General features: G+C 62.2%; 2 protein-coding genes and 1 long non-coding RNA gene across 3 annotated transcripts; 2 read left to right on the plus strand and 1 right to left on the minus strand.

The window, feature by feature from the left end:
• The first annotated feature begins 1,183 nt into the window (after positions 1–1,183).
• Positions 1,184–7,373, plus strand: TM6SF2 (transmembrane 6 superfamily member 2). The gene is made up of 10 exons (XM_077122065.1): positions 1,184–1,296; positions 2,719–2,822; positions 3,322–3,419; positions 3,486–3,589; positions 3,864–3,946; positions 4,588–4,712; positions 4,908–5,009; positions 5,320–5,412; positions 6,092–6,211; positions 6,818–7,373. Exons 1-10 carry the CDS (start codon positions 1,202–1,204, stop codon positions 7,025–7,027), a joined length of 1,134 nt encoding a protein of 377 aa, XP_076978180.1. The 5' UTR covers positions 1,184–1,201; the 3' UTR covers positions 7,028–7,373.
• Positions 1,619–8,700, minus strand: LOC143650805 (uncharacterized). Its single transcript, XR_013159675.1, has 3 exons — positions 8,439–8,700; positions 3,498–8,162; positions 1,619–3,406 (listed from the first exon to the last, which is right to left on the minus strand). It is a non-coding gene; the product is annotated as an uncharacterized LOC143650805 (long non-coding RNA).
• Positions 8,701–9,087: 387 nt separating this feature from the next.
• Positions 9,088–12,102, plus strand: HAPLN4 (hyaluronan and proteoglycan link protein 4; the record flags this gene model as incomplete). Its single annotated transcript, XM_077119424.1, has 4 exons — positions 9,088–9,199; positions 9,455–9,817; positions 11,097–11,429; positions 11,711–12,102. Coding segments are annotated over 4 exons (1,200 nt in total), but the record flags the coding sequence as incomplete, so codon positions are not given.
• Between the last annotated feature and the right edge of the window lie 4,273 nt (positions 12,103–16,375).

The raw sequence follows: 16,375 nt of genomic DNA on the forward strand, positions 1-16,375 counted from the left end.
TAGACCCTCCAGGGGTCCTTGCCTGAGGGTGGTGGGCACACCAGCCCCTGTCCCGGGTCTATGAGGAGCAGCGTGCACCATGTCCACATGTCCAACACATTCTGTGGTCGGGGCCAGCAGCACTGGGGGCCCGCAGGGAGGGGTCCCTGGGGAGGGCTCGCAGGGCAGGGTCTGAGCCCCCCATCCCTCCCCCAATTCCCCTGGGGTCCCCTTTGGCACTCCGACAGTCTCCTGGGTGTACCAGCCCTGCTGATGGGCAATGCGCAGCCGGAGTCGCAAGGCCCTGGCCCCCGCCTCCTGCCCCCACCTGCTTGCCGCCTAGTTGTGGTGGCCCCCAGGTGAGCAGGTCACATGTTCATCGGTGACCTCCAGCATCTGTGACCTGGAGAGCCCACCCCCAGGGCGCAGGCTGGAAGGCCGGCAGTGGGCCCCTCCCGTGACCTCTGAAGAAAAGGAGGAGCAAGCCTGTGGAAGTAGCTGGCAGGGCCCCCCCCCCCCGGGGCCACCCCATCTCCTGCCTGCAGGCGCTGTTTCAGGGACAGGGTAGCGTGGGACTCTGGCGACCTTGGCCCAGGGTGTCCCTGCGTGAGGGTGGCGCAGGGTGCGGGGCAGCTGGAGGTTCCACCCATGGAGACCCGACCCAGGCCCCAGGCGCCCCGCCATCCTTGTCCCCCCCATTTAGCGCTGAGTCTCCTCTGTGACTAGGAGGTAGCCCCTCCCCTGCAGGGCTAGGCCCGCTTCTGACCCCAGACACCCCAGGAAACGGGCCAAGGAGTAAACACTGAGCGCAGAGTCACGGGTCGTTTGGGGGCCCCCAAGCCAAGATGGGGCGGGAGCACCTGCGTGGAGATGCTGCGGTCCAGCCAAAGCTCCCCGCTACGGGACACGGGTATGAAGGCAAAGGGGCCGCGCCGGGCCGCGGGCGCAGGCGCCTACGCGCACCACGAACTCCTCTCAACTCAGATGCGGAACCCCGGGGCCGAAGCGCCCGCCGCGTAGAGGAAACGGAGGCCCAGTGCGCAGCAGGGTGCACGCGGGAGGACAAGACGCGGGATCGCCGTTGGGGGTGGGGCCCCGGGGGGGGTGGGCGTGGGAGGGCGGGGGGCGACCTTTGCGCGGGGCGGGGCGTGCGGGCCCCAGTGACCCCGCCCCCCGTGGAGCCGCGCTTCCGGGAGGCCAGCCGGGTCCGCGCGCTGCGGCCATGGAGCTGTCGCCTCTGGCCCCCAGGATCGCCGCGCTGTCGCTCGGCGCCATCCCGGTGTCCTACGCGCTCAACCACGTCTCGGTGCTCTCGCAGTGCGTGCAGGGGGCGGCGGGCCTGAGCCCCGCCGGCCCGGGGTGGGAGCGGAGGCTGGGCTGGAAGGGCCCCCCAAAACCCACTGAAGTCCGAGGGCTCCCGGGTTGTTTGGGGCCTGGCGGGATGGGACCCTGAGGAGCGGAGCCCCTCAAGGGGCAGGATTTAGGGGATGCTCTCCAGGGCCTTCCCTAGGGATGCGCGGGGCACAAGCTCCAAATTCGCAAGGGGTCCAGCTGTCGTCAGGTTTCACCCCTCGGGCGGGCGCTGGCCACCTTCAGCCAGCCCTCCACCGCCCCCTCTGACGGTCCAGCTCGGGCCTGGGACTTTCTTCCGGCGAGCCCTACCCCTGCCTCTTGCTTCAGTTCCCTCTACATGCTGGGACCTGCCGTGGGACCCCAATCTCCAGGTCCAAGCATTTTCCCCGTCCCTGCCCTGTGGGACCTCCGCACCAGGTGCCCCCAAGCTCCTCACACTCCCAAACCCAGCCCAACCTGAGCCCTGCAGCAGGAAGAACCTTGGCCCTGGGTCGCCAACACCCCCCCACACACACATTGTCCATTCCTTTCTCAACCCTCTCCACACCCTTGGCTTCTGTGTGAGCCAGGTGGCCATTGGGAACCTCAGTCTCCTCTTCCCTGTAATGGAGATAATCCTTGATCTGCCCCACGGTTAAGGGTGAGGATTAGGAATTGAGAGCACAGAGCCTGAGACAGTCTCCTCTGATTACTACGATTGTGGGTGTTTGGGAAGACTGCCGGGATGGGGATTTGGGGGGGCCGAGGGACCTTATGAGAAGACAGGGTCCTGGAGAGAGTGGGAAAGTGCAGGTCTCCCACCCTCTCTGGGCCTCAGTTTGCCCAGCTGTGTTGGGGCCACCCAGCAACTCGCCTTCTTTGGTGCTCTCCACGCACCTGGGAGGCCTGCCTTATCAAGTCGGGGTGGGGGTGTAGTCGATGGGGGAACCTGGACTTTCCCCGGGAGGAGTCAGGAGTCTCAGAGAGTGAGGTCCACAGGCTCAAGCACTGGAGACTGTCCGGCAGGCTCGGTGAACTGGGGAATGACTGACTGAGCAAATTCAATCAAGGGCAGACCCATAGTCAGCAGAGGGTAGCCACCTGTGTACCTGACCCAAGCTGGCCGCTGCTTCTTCCTGGGGAGTCAGGGAGGGATACTTAGAGGAGGGGCAATGTAGATGGGCTGTCAAGTATGTGTAGGAGTTTGCCAAGTGGAAAAGAGGCTCCTGGAAGCGGTTTCCAGGAGGGGGAGATGCGTGGCAAGAACCTGGAGATGGAGAAGAGCATTTTCGGTGAACAGCATTGTTGGACAGACGGACGATGCTTCACTGGGAACCTTCTGGAGGCCGGCCTCGTCCCCACTCGGCACTGGGCCAGGACTCCCTGATGCATGTTCCCTCTCCACAGCCCCTTGGGGGTGGTGTTGGCGAGCATCCTGATCCTGGCACTACTCCTTGTGGCCATCCACAGCTTGTCGCATGGCGAGATATCCTATGACCCACTCTATGCTGGTGAGTCAAAGGGAAGGTCCAAGGAAAGAGGGACTGTGCGGGCAGGGGCTTCCACCCTGGGGCTGGAGGCCATGGAAGGGCTTCCTCCATCAGACTGGGCAGCCCTTGAACGGCTTCTCCCATCAGACTGGAGAACGTCCAAGAGCCGCTTACATGAGATTGTGCCATTGAGTAGCCTCTGCCGCAACCTGGGGGAGCTTTAAAGGGTCTTCCCTATGAGATTAAGGAACCTTGAAAGGCCTCCTCCTTTGGACTCGGGGCTCCTGAAAGCAAGGACTGTGCATCTGCCATCAGACCAGGAGCCCCTAAAAGACTCGGCCTCCAGGTCACCCCAGGACCTCTTGGGGTCAGACATGGGCCTGCTCCCTCCCTCTGGGGGCCAGGCCAGGCTGTGGCTTCTCCATGGAACGGGGCAGGGCCATGGTCATGTGGCCGGTGGCAGAGGATGGGGTCCTGGCCTGGATTCTGGGCCCCTGACCAGCAGCCTCCGACCCCGCAGTGTTCTCCGTCTTTGCCTTCACTTCGGTGGTGGACCTCCTCCTCTCCCTCCAGGAGGATGGCTACGTGGCGGGCCTCATGGAGTTCTACACCAAGGAGGTAGGTGGGGCTGGGGGCGGATGCCCCTGACCCCAGCACCCCTCTGAGCCCCACACCTGCCCACAGGGCGAGCCCTACCTGCGCACAGCCCATGGGATCTTCATCTGCTACTGGGACGGCACCGTGCACTACCTCCTCTATCTGGCCATGGCCGGCGCCATCCACAAAAGGTGGGGGCAGAGGGTGACCGATTCCTCGCGGTGGGGTCTGGGACCAAGGTGGGACCGGGGGGACAACCCAGGAGGCCCCTTCTCTGGAAGGTTCCAGCAAATGTGGTCCAGGGTGGGCTGTATTATCCCCATTCAACTCCCTCTTATCCTACCTGTCCTGGGCCAAGCTGGGAAGGACCCAGGGCTGGGGACCCCAGAGTGGCCCCTGGACCCTGGCTGGGGCTGAGATTTGGGGGGTAGGGGTGCCTGCTGGTCACCTCGATCCCCTGCCCAGGAAGAGGTACCGGAACCTCGGACTCTACTGGCTGGGCTCCTTCATCATGAGTGTCCTGGTCTTCTTCCCAGGAAACATCCTTGGTATGGACCCAGCCAGGGGAACCCCCCTCCCTGGGCTGGAAGCCCCCCCCCTCCATTTTATCCTCCTCTCCGCAATGTCCACAGAGGCCCTTCCCCTCCCCACGCTTCTCCCTTCCCAGCCTCAGCCTGCCCAACCCCCACCCCCACCTCTTGATTCCCCATTTCTTCCTGGGGGGCGGGACGCTCAAATCCCCTTCCTTCCCAGACTGCTGGCCCCTGACCCCAAGGGGTTGGCTCCGAAGCTGTTGACACAAGTAGGTATTTGTAGGGTGGATCCTGGGGTACAGGGAAAGATTTATAGACAGATAGTTCTGGGAATGAGGAGAGGGGAAGGAGGGCAGCCCAGGATGTGGGGTGGCATGAGCCAAGTCTCAGTGGTGGGATCACCCAGGTGAGATGAAGGACAGCTGCAGCCTATCCAGAAGGAACTATAGCTCAAAGGTAAACTGAGGCAGGCCACACAGCCACTAAAAGCTGAGACTGAGGGGCATGTACATATCTTATGGGCACTGGGGAGCTATGGAGGGTGTTAGAGCATAGGCAGGGATGGCATTTGTGAATCAAGACATGCAGCTGGGGGTTCTGGTCTGGCCAGGCCTGCGAGACTCCCCCTGACTGACACCCGTGTCTCACCATGGCAGGCAAATACAGCTCGGAGATCAGGCCTGCTTTTGTTCTCATCATCCCTTATATGCTGGTCCTGTGTTGGGCCAGCATGAGGGTTTTCAACCAGTCCCGGGCTCCAACCTGCTGCCCCCCCACCATGGTGAGTGCCTCGGCACCCCCAGGTACCCAGCAGCCTTGCCCCAGCATTCGAGTCTCCCTCTCCCCTCACCCAGACATCTTATGCCCACCATGTCTCAGGGTCCCCTGTTCTGGAAGGATATTGCCTTGACCAGAAGATTTTTCAAGGGCTGTTGGACATTCGGCTGCTTACTCATCTCTGTGTTCCCTGGGGCAGGTGCAGGAGGAACAAAAAAAAGGGCTCCTACAGCGGCCGGCTGACCTGGCCCTGGTCTTATACCTCATTCTCGCTGGGCTCTTCACTCTCTTCCGTGGCCTGGTGAGTCTGTCCCGGCCTGCCCCTACCGCCTCCCTCCACCCGGGGTCCTCCCCCGGCCACCCGGGTGCCCACACCTCTGCCTTTAGCCAGTGCAAAGAGGGAAGTTCTTCACATCGGACCCAAGTGTCCCACCATGAAGCTCATGCCCTGCAGTCTCCCCAGCTCTCCTCACCTATGGATCCCCAGGCAGAGGGAGGCCAGCCCAGATGAAGGAAGCCAGAGCAGAGGGTGTGGGGCCCCTAAGAGGGTGGGGAGACTCCCTGGAGAAGGGAGGGTACAGGTGGGTTGTCAGCACCTCTTTGTACCTCAGGTGGTGCTTGACTGCCCCACGGATGCTTGCTTTGTCTACATCTACCAGTATGAGCCATACCTGCGGGACCCCGTGGCCTACCCAAAGGTGCAGGTGAGAGGGCAGGGTGGGCTGAGAGGCCATGGTCCTGCCCATGGAGGCGGGTGTCGGAAGCACGTGTTAAAGTGGCGGAAGCACAGATGGAATTCACAGTTGTAGTTTAAAAAAAACAAAAAGCACAGAGGTGGTCTTCAGGTATGGCTGGATCCAGGAGCTCAGGGAGAGTTCTGTCTCTGGGCTCTGCCCTCTTTGCCTAGGCTCACACCTTTGTGGGTGACAGAGAGGGCCTCTGGCAGCTCCAGACTTCCACCCTCCATCCCAGAGGAGCTCTCATTTCCTTACAGCTTAATGACAATATCAGGCAGGCTCTGATTGGACCACCTTGAGTCCCATGCCTGTCCCGCAGCCAATCATCATGGCCAGTGGACTGGAGTGTTTTTTGATTGGCCAGGCTGAGGGCATGTGCTGTTTCAGGACTTGGTGGTGGGGTTTCAGCTCCAGCCAGACTGAATGTGAACTGAATGTGAACTGAATGTGGGGGGGGGGGGGGGGAGTGCCCCAGGGGAGAGAGGGGAGCCCTTCCACAGGAGCAGGGGGAGCTGCTGGGTTTGCAGAGAGCCCCCAACCTGCAGGGGGTCTAAGGCTGGCCAGGCCCTCCCTGGGGCCTTTGTGGGGTGGAGGAGGCCGTCCTAGGAGACCCCCTGGGGCAGCTTATCACCCTGGCTGCCCCCAGATGCTGGTGTACACATTTTACATGCTGCCTTTCTTTGGCCTGGCTGCATACGCCCTCGTTGTGCCCGGCTGCTCCTGGCTGCCGGACTGGGCCCTGGTGTTTGCTGGAGCCATCGGCCAGGTGAGGCAGGGGCCGGCGGGTGCTTTGTTTGCCTTTGTGCCCTCTCAGGGCCCCTGAGAATCTGCCACCTCAGGCCCAATGGTCCCAAGTCTGAGCGACCAGACACAGACACCCCCAGCCCATGGGGATCAGGAACCGAGCAGGAAGGTGCCCTAAAGGGGGCGGGGGTAGAGGAGCTGGGCTTTGAAGTATGGGGTATGAGTTTTCTGGGCAGGGGAGAGCATCCCAGGAACAGGAATGACATCAAGAAAGGCACACGGAGGGCAGGGACGTCATGTGGGTGAAGACAGAGGCAGCCAGATGCTGAGGGCTTTGAACTCCAGGCTTGGGGAGTTGGGCTGAGGGCAGCAGGGAGCCATGGGAGGTGCATGAGCAGGGGAGGGCCCAGTCTGAGCTGGGGAAGCAAACCTGGGCCAGGGCGGTAGGGACCAGAAGCGGCAGGATGGGAGCCAAGGGCATGTGGGTGGGTGGTGGCACCTCCTTGCCTGGGGAGAGAAGGTGGACTAGGTCTGCCACACCCACAATGGGGGGCGCCAGGGGTGGGACGCTGGGGCGGGATCCTCTCCGTGGACCCAATGCCACCCTCCCCCTGTGCCCGCCCACCAGGCGCAGTTCTCGCACATGGGTGCTTCCCTGCACCCCCGCACGCCCTTCACCTACCGCGTGCCTGACGACGCCTGGGCCTGCTTCTTTGGGTGCAACCTGCTGTATGCGCTGGGGCCTCACCTACTGGCCTACCGCTGCCTGCGCCAGCCCGCCTTCTTCCTGCACCCGCCGCCCCCTGGAACCCTGGCCCCCGACAAGAAGCGGCAGTGACAGCCTGCGGCTGCCAGGACTCCAGCCACAGCCCTGCTGGCCCTGCCCCAGGGCGCAGGAGGGCCATCTCTGGGGGCCTTTGGTCCTGGCAGGTGGGATGAGAGACCCGGGGGCCAGTGTCCAGGCACAGGGGCCCCGGGAGGCCCACTCTGCCAGCCTGGACGGCAGGAGCCGGAGGGCCTGGGACAGCAGTAGTGCCTACGGCCAGCATGCCGCTCCGTCACCCCGATGGGGAAATTGAGAGGCCTGCTTGGAGGATGAATTTGTTCCTTTGCCTAAGAAGAGCCAGCAGTCCCAGTTCTCTCAATAAAATATAATAACTAAGAGTGTCGTGCCGTTATTAAGCATCTGCTGTATTCCAGGCCCAGTCTCACAGGCTGCATGCTGATTCTCACCCCATGTTCCATTTGGGGAAACAGAGGCAGCAAGCGGTAAAGGTCCCGGTCCAGGGTCATGCCAGCCAGATGTGGCTGATCTGGGGATCGAGGCAAAGCTCATCCAAATCCACAGCCTGTGACCCTGCCTGTGCTGTCTGGTTGGCTTGGGGTCTTTTGGGGGAAACTGAGGCTGGGGAGGCAGCAGTGGGGTTTGGGGAAGGGTTCGCTGTGTACTGCTTTGAGTTTCAAACTTCGGTGAGGGGCCAGATTTGGGGATGACTCAGGCCCAGAGAGGGCCAGGGGCTCACTGAGGTACCCCAGCCAAAGCTGCCTGCGCCCTACTGTTACTGCGTTTACTAACAATTATTAGGCATCTGATGTATGTCTCTGTTATTGGACCCCACCAGAGAATCAGCAGTGCACTTCCCAGAGACAGGCTCAGAGAGGGCAAACATCTTCAAGGCCCCATAGCAGGCTGGGGGGGGGGGGGGGTGGTACAGTCAGATGAGCCCTCTCACGCCAGCCCTCCTTGGCTGATGGTGTGACACATGTGTCACCCTGTCCCCCCATGCTGTAGAGTGAGTGCTTTTGGTTCCCAACGCTGAGGACCCAGCCATGGTCACCGAATGAGCAGAAGGACGAACAGGACTGCCACCCAGGCCAAGCTCCTTTCCAGGTTCCGCAGCCCCCAGGCCCTCAGTCCCCCTCTGCTGCAGCCCATCCAAGGTAGTAACTCCTGATTCTGGCAGACTCCTCCACTGTAAGGAAAGGTAAACCCAGCCCGGATCAGCTAGAGGCGGTGGGGACCGGCTACCCTCCTCCCCACCGGCGCTGCCCTCCTCCCCGCCGGCTCCCCAGGTGCCCCCTCCGCGGAGCCTGAGCCACCGCGTCCCCTTTAACGCCTCCCCCTCGCCCGCCTCCCTCCTCCCCTTGCAGGCAGACGCCGGGATTGCGCTGCCCGCCCGCAGGGACGGCCCAGTCCTTCCCCGGGTGTGCGGGGCGCGCGGGCAAGATGGTGAGTGGGGCGCGGGCACCGGGCTGGGCGGGGAGCCGGGCTGGTCTCCCGTCTGCGGGAACCTGTCCCTCTCGGTCTGCGCCTGTGTGTCCGTCCGACTTTCTCTCTGTCCCCTTCGCTGTGCGTGTATCTTGCGCTCTCCCTGTTCTCTCCGCGGCTCCTGCTTTCTCCCCGTCTCTCCCTAACTCCCCGCTCTTTTTCCATCTTTCTCCCGGTGCCCCTCTCCGCCCCCATCTGCTCTCCCATCTCTCTCAGTGTTCCCGCCCCCTCCCTCTGCCTCTGTCTCCCCCTCCCGTCCCCGTTTGCTGCAGTCTCCTGGCGTGCGGATAACCTTGCCGCCGCCGCCGGGCCGCTGAGCCAGCTCCTCCCCACTCCCTCCCCCATCCTCCCCGCCCCATCCCCCACCCTCACCCCAGGCCCGAAAGGGAAGGGGCGGAGGGTCCGGTGGTCAGACAGGATCCCGGGACAGGAGCGAGGGTGCCGGGGCTGTGCCAGCCTCCTCCTCCGGGAAGCCGGCCGGGATCCTGGCTGGTGTGGGGGTGTTGGACGTGGGAGGGGTCCCCGCCGCGGAGAACCAGGCCAGGGGGCCAGTCCTTGCGGGTGGAGGCTGGAGGGCTGGGCCAAGGAGGGCCCGCCCTGAGCCCAACCCCGGTGCCCCCCAGGTGTGTGCTCGGGCGCCCCCGGCTGCCAGCGCGCTCTGGGCGGCGGCCTGGGCGGTCCTGCTGCTGGCGGCCTCCGCGGGGGCGCAGCGCGGCCGGAAGAAGGTCGTGCACGTGCTCGGTGAGGCGGCCCCCCACCGAGGGGCGCGGTGGGGGGTACTTGGCCCTCAGGAGCCCCTGCGGGGAACCCCGGGGGCCGGGGTGGGGTGGGGGGTGGGGCCCTGGGAGCGGGGGTGGGTGAGGGGTGGGCGCCTCAGTGACGGCCACGGTCCCTCCGGGGGTCCCCCAACCCCTCCTCTACCCCCTCTGAGTCCTGAGCACCACCCCGTCCTCGTCCGCCTCCTCCCCGCCCCTGACCGCTGCCCCGTGGCCGCAGAGGGCGAGTCCGGCTCGGTGGTGGTGCAGACGGCGCCGGGGCAGGTAGTCAGCCACCGCGGCGGCACCATCGTCCTGCCCTGCCGCTACCACTACGAGGCCACCAGTCCGGGGCACGACGGCGTGCGGCTCAAGTGGACCAAGGTGGTGGACCCGCTGGCCTTTGCCGATGTCTTCGTGGCCCTGGGCCCCCAGCACCGGGCCTTCGGCAGCTACCGCGGGCGGGCCGAGCTGCAGGGCGACGGGCCCGGGGATGCCTCCCTGGTCCTGCGCAACGTCACACTGCAGGACTATGGGCGCTATGAGTGTGAGGTCACCAACGAGCTGGAGGACGATGCGGGCATGGTCAAGCTGGACCTGGAAGGTGAGCAGCCGGCCATGGCAAGGGCTCCTAACCTGAGGTTGAGAAAAGCTGGGGAAGGTGGGCGTCAGGCACAGTGAGATCCAGGCACTCCAGTCACCTCTCAGCCCTGCTGCCCTGACTGGTTTTCCCTCCCACTATGGACCCAAAGACATTGGCCAGATGTCCACCTCTGGATTTTGCAACCTACTTCCTGGAAACTCCCGCAAGAGTCCCAGGGCCATCTCTCATTGGTCCAGCTTGAGTCATGTGCTCATCCCTGGGCCAATCACTGTGGCTGGGAGATGGGCTGCACTGATTGGATGACCCTGGAGCTGAGGAGCAGGGGTTTCTATGGGAAAATTCCCTCCCACTTGGTTTGCCTTCCTCAATCTGCTTTAGAGGATCCCAGGAGAGAGTCCAGGGTTCTCCTTTAGTGAACATCGTAACATAGCAAACAACAACTGCAGCAGCTTTCCTTTATTAGATGTTTTCTGTGTGCCGCGTGCTTGGCTGAAGGGCTCTCTGGATTCTCCACTTAATTTTTCCCCAACCGGTGGAGAGATGCTGCTGGCCAGCAGATGGGGAACCGGTTGAGAGAGGAAAGCGCCCTGTCCAGAGCGCATGCTAATGCATGCCACAGCCGGGATTCTAATCCTGGTCCCTCCAGCTCTGGCCCTAATTGCTTCTTTTCCTGCGTCTGGGAAAGCACAGACAGTGAGCTCTCTGAGCTGAGTGGACTGTGAATCTGATGAGGGTTGAGTTCCCTAGTCTTAAGAACGGAAGGTGGAAGGGAAACCAATTGGTACTGCCCCAGGGGGTGCTGGACATCAGCCAGGGCCTCCCATCTGGGGGAGTCAGCATTGGATACAGACATTCCCAGCTCCGTGAGGTCAGGTCTGGACCGGACGTAAGGATCCAGTCCTGAAGGAACACAGAGGAAAGCATGGAGCACTGAATGGAAGAGGGCTGTGAAAACTGGGTTTTGAAGGCGGAATAGGAGTTCAACAGATGGAAAAAGATGGCGGGAACCACATGAGCAAAGGTCTGCAGCGGCAGGAAAGGGGTGACGTGATTAACTACGTAGAAGGGAGGTTTAGGAGAATCCCAACTTAAGGCGAAGGGGAGCCACGGGGAGCTACAGCTGGGGAGGGGCATGAGTGATGGAATCGAAGGGGCCAGATCTGATGGCGGGCGTGGGGGAGGGGGTCCACGCGTTTCTCTGTGTGCCTCGGTTTCCCCAACCGTTAGATGGCGGGGTTGAGTCAGGGGTGCCTGGCCTGACTCCCGTGCCGCCCTCCAGGCGTGGTCTTCCCCTACCATCCCCGAGGGGGCCGCTACCAGCTGACCTTCGCCGAGGCGCAGCGCGCGTGCGCCGAGCAGGACGGCATCCTGGCGTCGGCCGAGCAGCTGCACGCTGCCTGGCGCGAGGGCCTGGACTGGTGCAACGCGGGCTGGCTCCGCGACGGCTCCGTGCAGTACCCGGTGAGCCGGCCCCGGGAGCCGTGTGGCGGCCTGGGCGGGGCTGGGAGCCCCGGGGCCAGCGGCAGCCCCCACGCAGGCGTGCGCAACTACGGCTACCGCCACAACGCGGGGGAACGCTACGACGCCTTCTGCTTCACTTCCAACTTGCCCGGTGCGTAGGCGCCCCGATCCTGGAGCACCAGGCCCCGCCTCCAGCCGTCCCCACCCGGAGACCCCCACCCCAGGCCCGCCACACCCAGCCGTTAAACGCCACGTGCCCTTGCATTGCAGGATGGGGTGGGGGGATCCTGAATCCCTGGCCGGGGTCCCGGGTTGCAGAGGGGGTGGAGGGTTCCTGGGTTGCTGGGGTGAGCGCACGCGTGCGCGTGAAGGAACCTGAGCCCCGAGGCCGGGGCGCGGACGCGGCCCTGACCGCCACCCGGCACCCTGCAGGGCGCGTGTTCTTCCTGAAGCCGCTGCGGCCCGTGCCCTTCGCGGAGGCGGCGCGCGCGTGTGCGGCGCGCGGCGCGGCGGTGGCCAAGGTGGGGCAGCTGTTCGCCGCGTGGAAGCTGCAGCTGCTGGACCGCTGCGCAGCGGGCTGGCTGGCCGATGGGAGCGCGCGCTACCCCATTGTGAACCCGCGCGCGCGCTGCGGGGGCCGCCGGCCGGGGGTGCGCAGTCTGGGCTTCCCCGACGCCGCTCGCCGCCTCTTCGGCGTCTACTGCTATCGTGCGCCGGGAGCCCCCGACCCCGCGCCCGGAGGCTGGGGCTGGGGCTGGGCGGGCGGCGGGGGCTGGGCCGGGGGCGCGCGCGACCCCGCCGCCTGGACCCCACTGCGCGTCTAGGCCCAGGCCGGGCGGGGCGGCGGGAGGAGCCGGGAGACGCGCCGCGGCCCCGGATGGCCCGCGCCCGGCCGCGGGTCCCTGGACGCCGACCACACCTCTGAGATTCCCCGAGACTGGCCACGCCTCCGAGGGCTCTGGACACTGACCATGCCCCCGAGTTCCCAGGGCATCTAGCCACGCCCCTGAGCCCCCTGGAGAATAACCCCGCCCCCTGAAATTCCTGGAGACTGGCCACTGCCCTGAGGTCGCTGGAGAGTGATGGCACCCCCCTTTCCAGGAGATTGGGTTCCCCTCCGCCCCCGACTTCTTTCCAGGCGGCCGCGCACTCTGAGGACTCCTGGAGACCAACAGAGGAAACCCCGCGGTCCCCCAGCTTACCTGGAAACACAAGGGGCCGCCCCCACGGTGGCCTGGAGGCTGGACCCCCGGGATCACCTGGAGTCGGGGCTCCCTCCCGCCTGGGTCACCTGGACCCCGGAGAGAAGCAGAAACCTCGGGGTTCCCCCGCGGCCACCTGGAGGCGGAGATGGCGCCTGCTTGCTCTCTCCCCTGGTCAGATTGGCTCCCTCCCTCGCGAGCCCCTAGGAGTTTCCGGGGCACCATGGCACGTGGAGAGCAGCCCCACACCCTCCGGTGTCCGGGGAGCCCTCGGCAGTCCTGCGCAGACAGACGGACAACCCCCGCTGCCTCCTGGGCCACCGGCCGCGGCCCCCCCCCAGGTGTGTCCCTGCGGGCAGCGCACAGCTGCCCCCCACCTGGAGGCTGGCGCCCCCATCCCCGCTGTCACCAAAGAGACCAACCTGGCTGGAGCTGAAGGCCCGACAGGTCCGGGCGTCCCTGTCGCCATGGAGACCAGCCGGCCGCTGCCCTACGTCACCAGGGCAACGAGCTCAGCTTCCACCTGTCACTGGACCAGCACAGCGATGCGGAAGGAGCCCCCTCCAGCGGCCGTAACCATGGATACCACACCTCTGCATCCCACCCGCCGGCCCTGGAGACCCTACAGCCCCCCTCCCGCCGACCCTACCCTGACCGAGCCCTGGAGACCGCCCTCCCCCCACCTGCCCCCAGAGTGACCCAACGTCCTGTTCCCCACTCCCACTGTGGCCACCCACTCCCCTGCCGCTCTCCAAGCTCCGCCCCCAGCAGACTTGGACCCCCACCGCCGTTACCATGGAGACCAAACTCCGGCGTCTGAGGTACGGATCACCTGTGCCCCCCACCCCCGCTGTCCTTGTCACGGCCCGCACCACCCAGCTGTCGCCATAGAGATGAGCCATGTCGTCCCCATGGCAACCGACCTCAGGAGCCTCCCAGCATGGACCCCAAGCCCGGGCGCCTCCTCCCGGCGCGCCAGGCCACCACCCCTTCTCCAGATGCGCCTAGCTCTGGGCACTGTCCCCAGGCAAGGGGGCTTCTACCGGCATCCCTCAGCCCCCCTTTTGCACGCTGTGCACGAGACACCCGCGCCGATCTGCTCCCTTAGACACTGTGGGAGCCGGTGGGATGACAACTACCCCACTTGGAGGACACAGGGACTCTGGCGAGCCCTTGCTTGGAGCTGAGCAGGCATGGAGCCCCCTTTTCCTTTCTGAGACCCCGATGAGGATAGCTGACTTGGGGAGGTGACCCATGGACCCCTGCCACCAGGGACCCTCTTCACAGGTCTTGCCTGGAGTTGTGTCCCCCAGTCCCTTCTCGACCTTGTGTCCATCTCTAAAACACCATCAGGGTGTTGTAGCCAGGTGGACGGGGTTCGAACCCCACCTCTACCTCTTGTTCACCATGTGACCAAGTGACAAAAAAAAAAAAACACCTCTCTGAGCTTCAGTTTCCCCCTGTACAGCAGCTCCAACCAGGGCACACAACAGGGCTCCCTAACTCGTTTCTTTGAAGAATGAGAGAGGGGCGCAGCCAGCTGGTAACTTTGAATAAATGCACCTTGCTGGACTAATTGTTTCCCCGGTGGGGATGGGAAGCGCCCCTCGGGGGTCCCTGCTCCCCTGACTCCCATCCCCCCCCACCCCAATCTGTCCTTTCTCCTCCACCCTCCATCCCCCTCCCTCTCCCCTGAGCCACCTCCTCTGGGATCTGTCCCCTCCTGGCCCTGCCTCAACTGTGCCATGGACAAATCTGCTTGCACCGCTCCTGCGGGTACCAAGTGTGTCCAAGAAAGCTGGAGGCACAAGATAGCAGTGAGGGGAAAAAATTCCCTGGGGTGGGGGAGAAGAGTGCCCCGAGGAGTGCTGGAAAGTTCCTGGGATACAAAGAAAGAAAGAACAAAATGTGAAAGCCCAATTGGATCGCAGAAGTGAGATGGTGGGATAATTTGTGCTCATCATTAATAGCGAGTGGGACAGAACTTCTAGAAGCCTCAGACCTTTTGGGTAGGCTGCCATGGGTTCCGGCTGGACCTTTGCTTCCTCCAAGAGGGGACTGGGGAGGGACGTGTTTTCAGAGACGAGTGCGTGGATTTCTTCCTTTCAGCTGCCCACTATCCTTCCTGTCCCCCAGGATTCTAGCCCTGAGGCCCATTTCCCCTGGAGAATGTAATTGCCTCCATCTCGGTCCGTGAGGGGTTGGAGGCTGACTCCACCCTGTAGGGCAGGTCAGGGGATGCTGCACCCATCTCCCAAGGAGACTCAGTTTGTGCGATTTGGGTGCTGCAATTGGGCGGGGGAAGCTTCTTTGCACTGGGGCTGTGGCACTGTTAAATTGGAAGGCTCCGGGGCAAGGATAGAGGGTCGAGGGCTGGCATCCTGGATAGAGCCGTTCCTGCAGCCCGTTCCAGAAACTCTCCTCTAGCCCCATTCATCTCCCAGAGGGCACAGGGTTTCTTACCTGTCCTTACAGAGATATTTTATGTTCATTCAAGCATACGTGCATTTCTATTTTTCCCATATTCATACAGATGAGAGTGTGTGGCCTCATTTGTACGTGATAGGACATAAAATTCACCATTTTAGCCGTTTTAAAGTGTATAATTCAGTGGCATTTAGTCCATTCCTATGTTGTACTACCAGTATCTAGTTCCAGAACCTCTCATGACCCCAAAAGGAAACCTCCCACCATTAAACAATCACTCCCTCTCCCCTGATCCCCCCTGCCCCAGGCAGCCACTGACCTGCTTTCTGCTCTCTAGATTTGCCTAGTCCAGATTGCTCATACTTTTCATATAAATGGGATCACTTGTGTCGGCTATTGTGTCTGGCTTCCTGTGGTGGTTGAAGGTGTTTGGGCCCCAGAAAAGATCGTGTTCTTTGAATCCATTCCTGTAGGTGTAGTCCTAGTGTGCGCGGCACCTCTTGACCAAGTTATTTCAGTTGAGGTGCCCCAGGTGGGTCTTAATCCTCTTACTGGAGTCCCTTATAAGAGGACAAATAGGAGCGAGAAGACTCAGGGAGAAGCTCCTGGGTTGCTGAGAGACAAGGACACCTGCGGGCGCTCAGAGAGGAAGAGAGGAAGCCACTGAAGGCAGAAGCGGGAAGCACCAAACCGGGGAGAAGCGAGAGGGCAGCAGACTGCCATGTACCCGGCCACCTGCCAGGGGAGCTGAGGGTCCCCGGGGAGAAGGTGGCACCCTGCTGATGCCTCGACTTGGACATTTTCTCGGCCTGAGAACTGTAACCTTGGAAGCCAATAAATCCCATTGTAAAAACCAACCCATTTCTGGTATGTTGCATTCTCGCAGCTTTAACAAATTGAAACTCTTCCTTCACTCGGTTCGCTGTCCTGAAGTTCCCTCCACGTCGTAGCAGGGACCAGCCCTTCATTCCTTCTCACCGTGGAACCCTAGTCCACCCTACCTGTGGGCCCCATTTTGTTTATCCTTTCATCCATTGATGGACACTTGAGTTATTTCCACCTTTTAGCCATCCTGAATTATGCCACAATGAGCACTCATGCACAGTAGACACTTTGTAAATAGCTTCTTTTTATACTGAACAATTGTTTTTTAACATAACAACATACAAACATGAACATTCTTACCATATGATCATTCCATTCTTGGTATTTAATCAATAACTCACAATATCATCACATAGCTGTATATTCATCACCATGATCATTTCTTAGAACATTTGCATCAATTCAGAAAAAGAAATAAAAAGAAAAAGGAAAAAAACTCATACATACTGTACCCCTTACCCCTCCCTTTCATTGATCACTAGTATTTCAATCTACTAAATTTATTTTAACATTTGTTTCCCCTATCATTTAGTTATTTTTAATCCCATGTTTTACTCATCTGTCCATACTGTAGATAAAAGGA

Source organism: Tamandua tetradactyla, chromosome 11 (assembly GCF_023851605.1).
Source record: "Tamandua tetradactyla isolate mTamTet1 chromosome 11, mTamTet1.pri, whole genome shotgun sequence".
Lineage (NCBI taxonomy): Eukaryota > Metazoa > Chordata > Mammalia > Pilosa > Myrmecophagidae > Tamandua > Tamandua tetradactyla.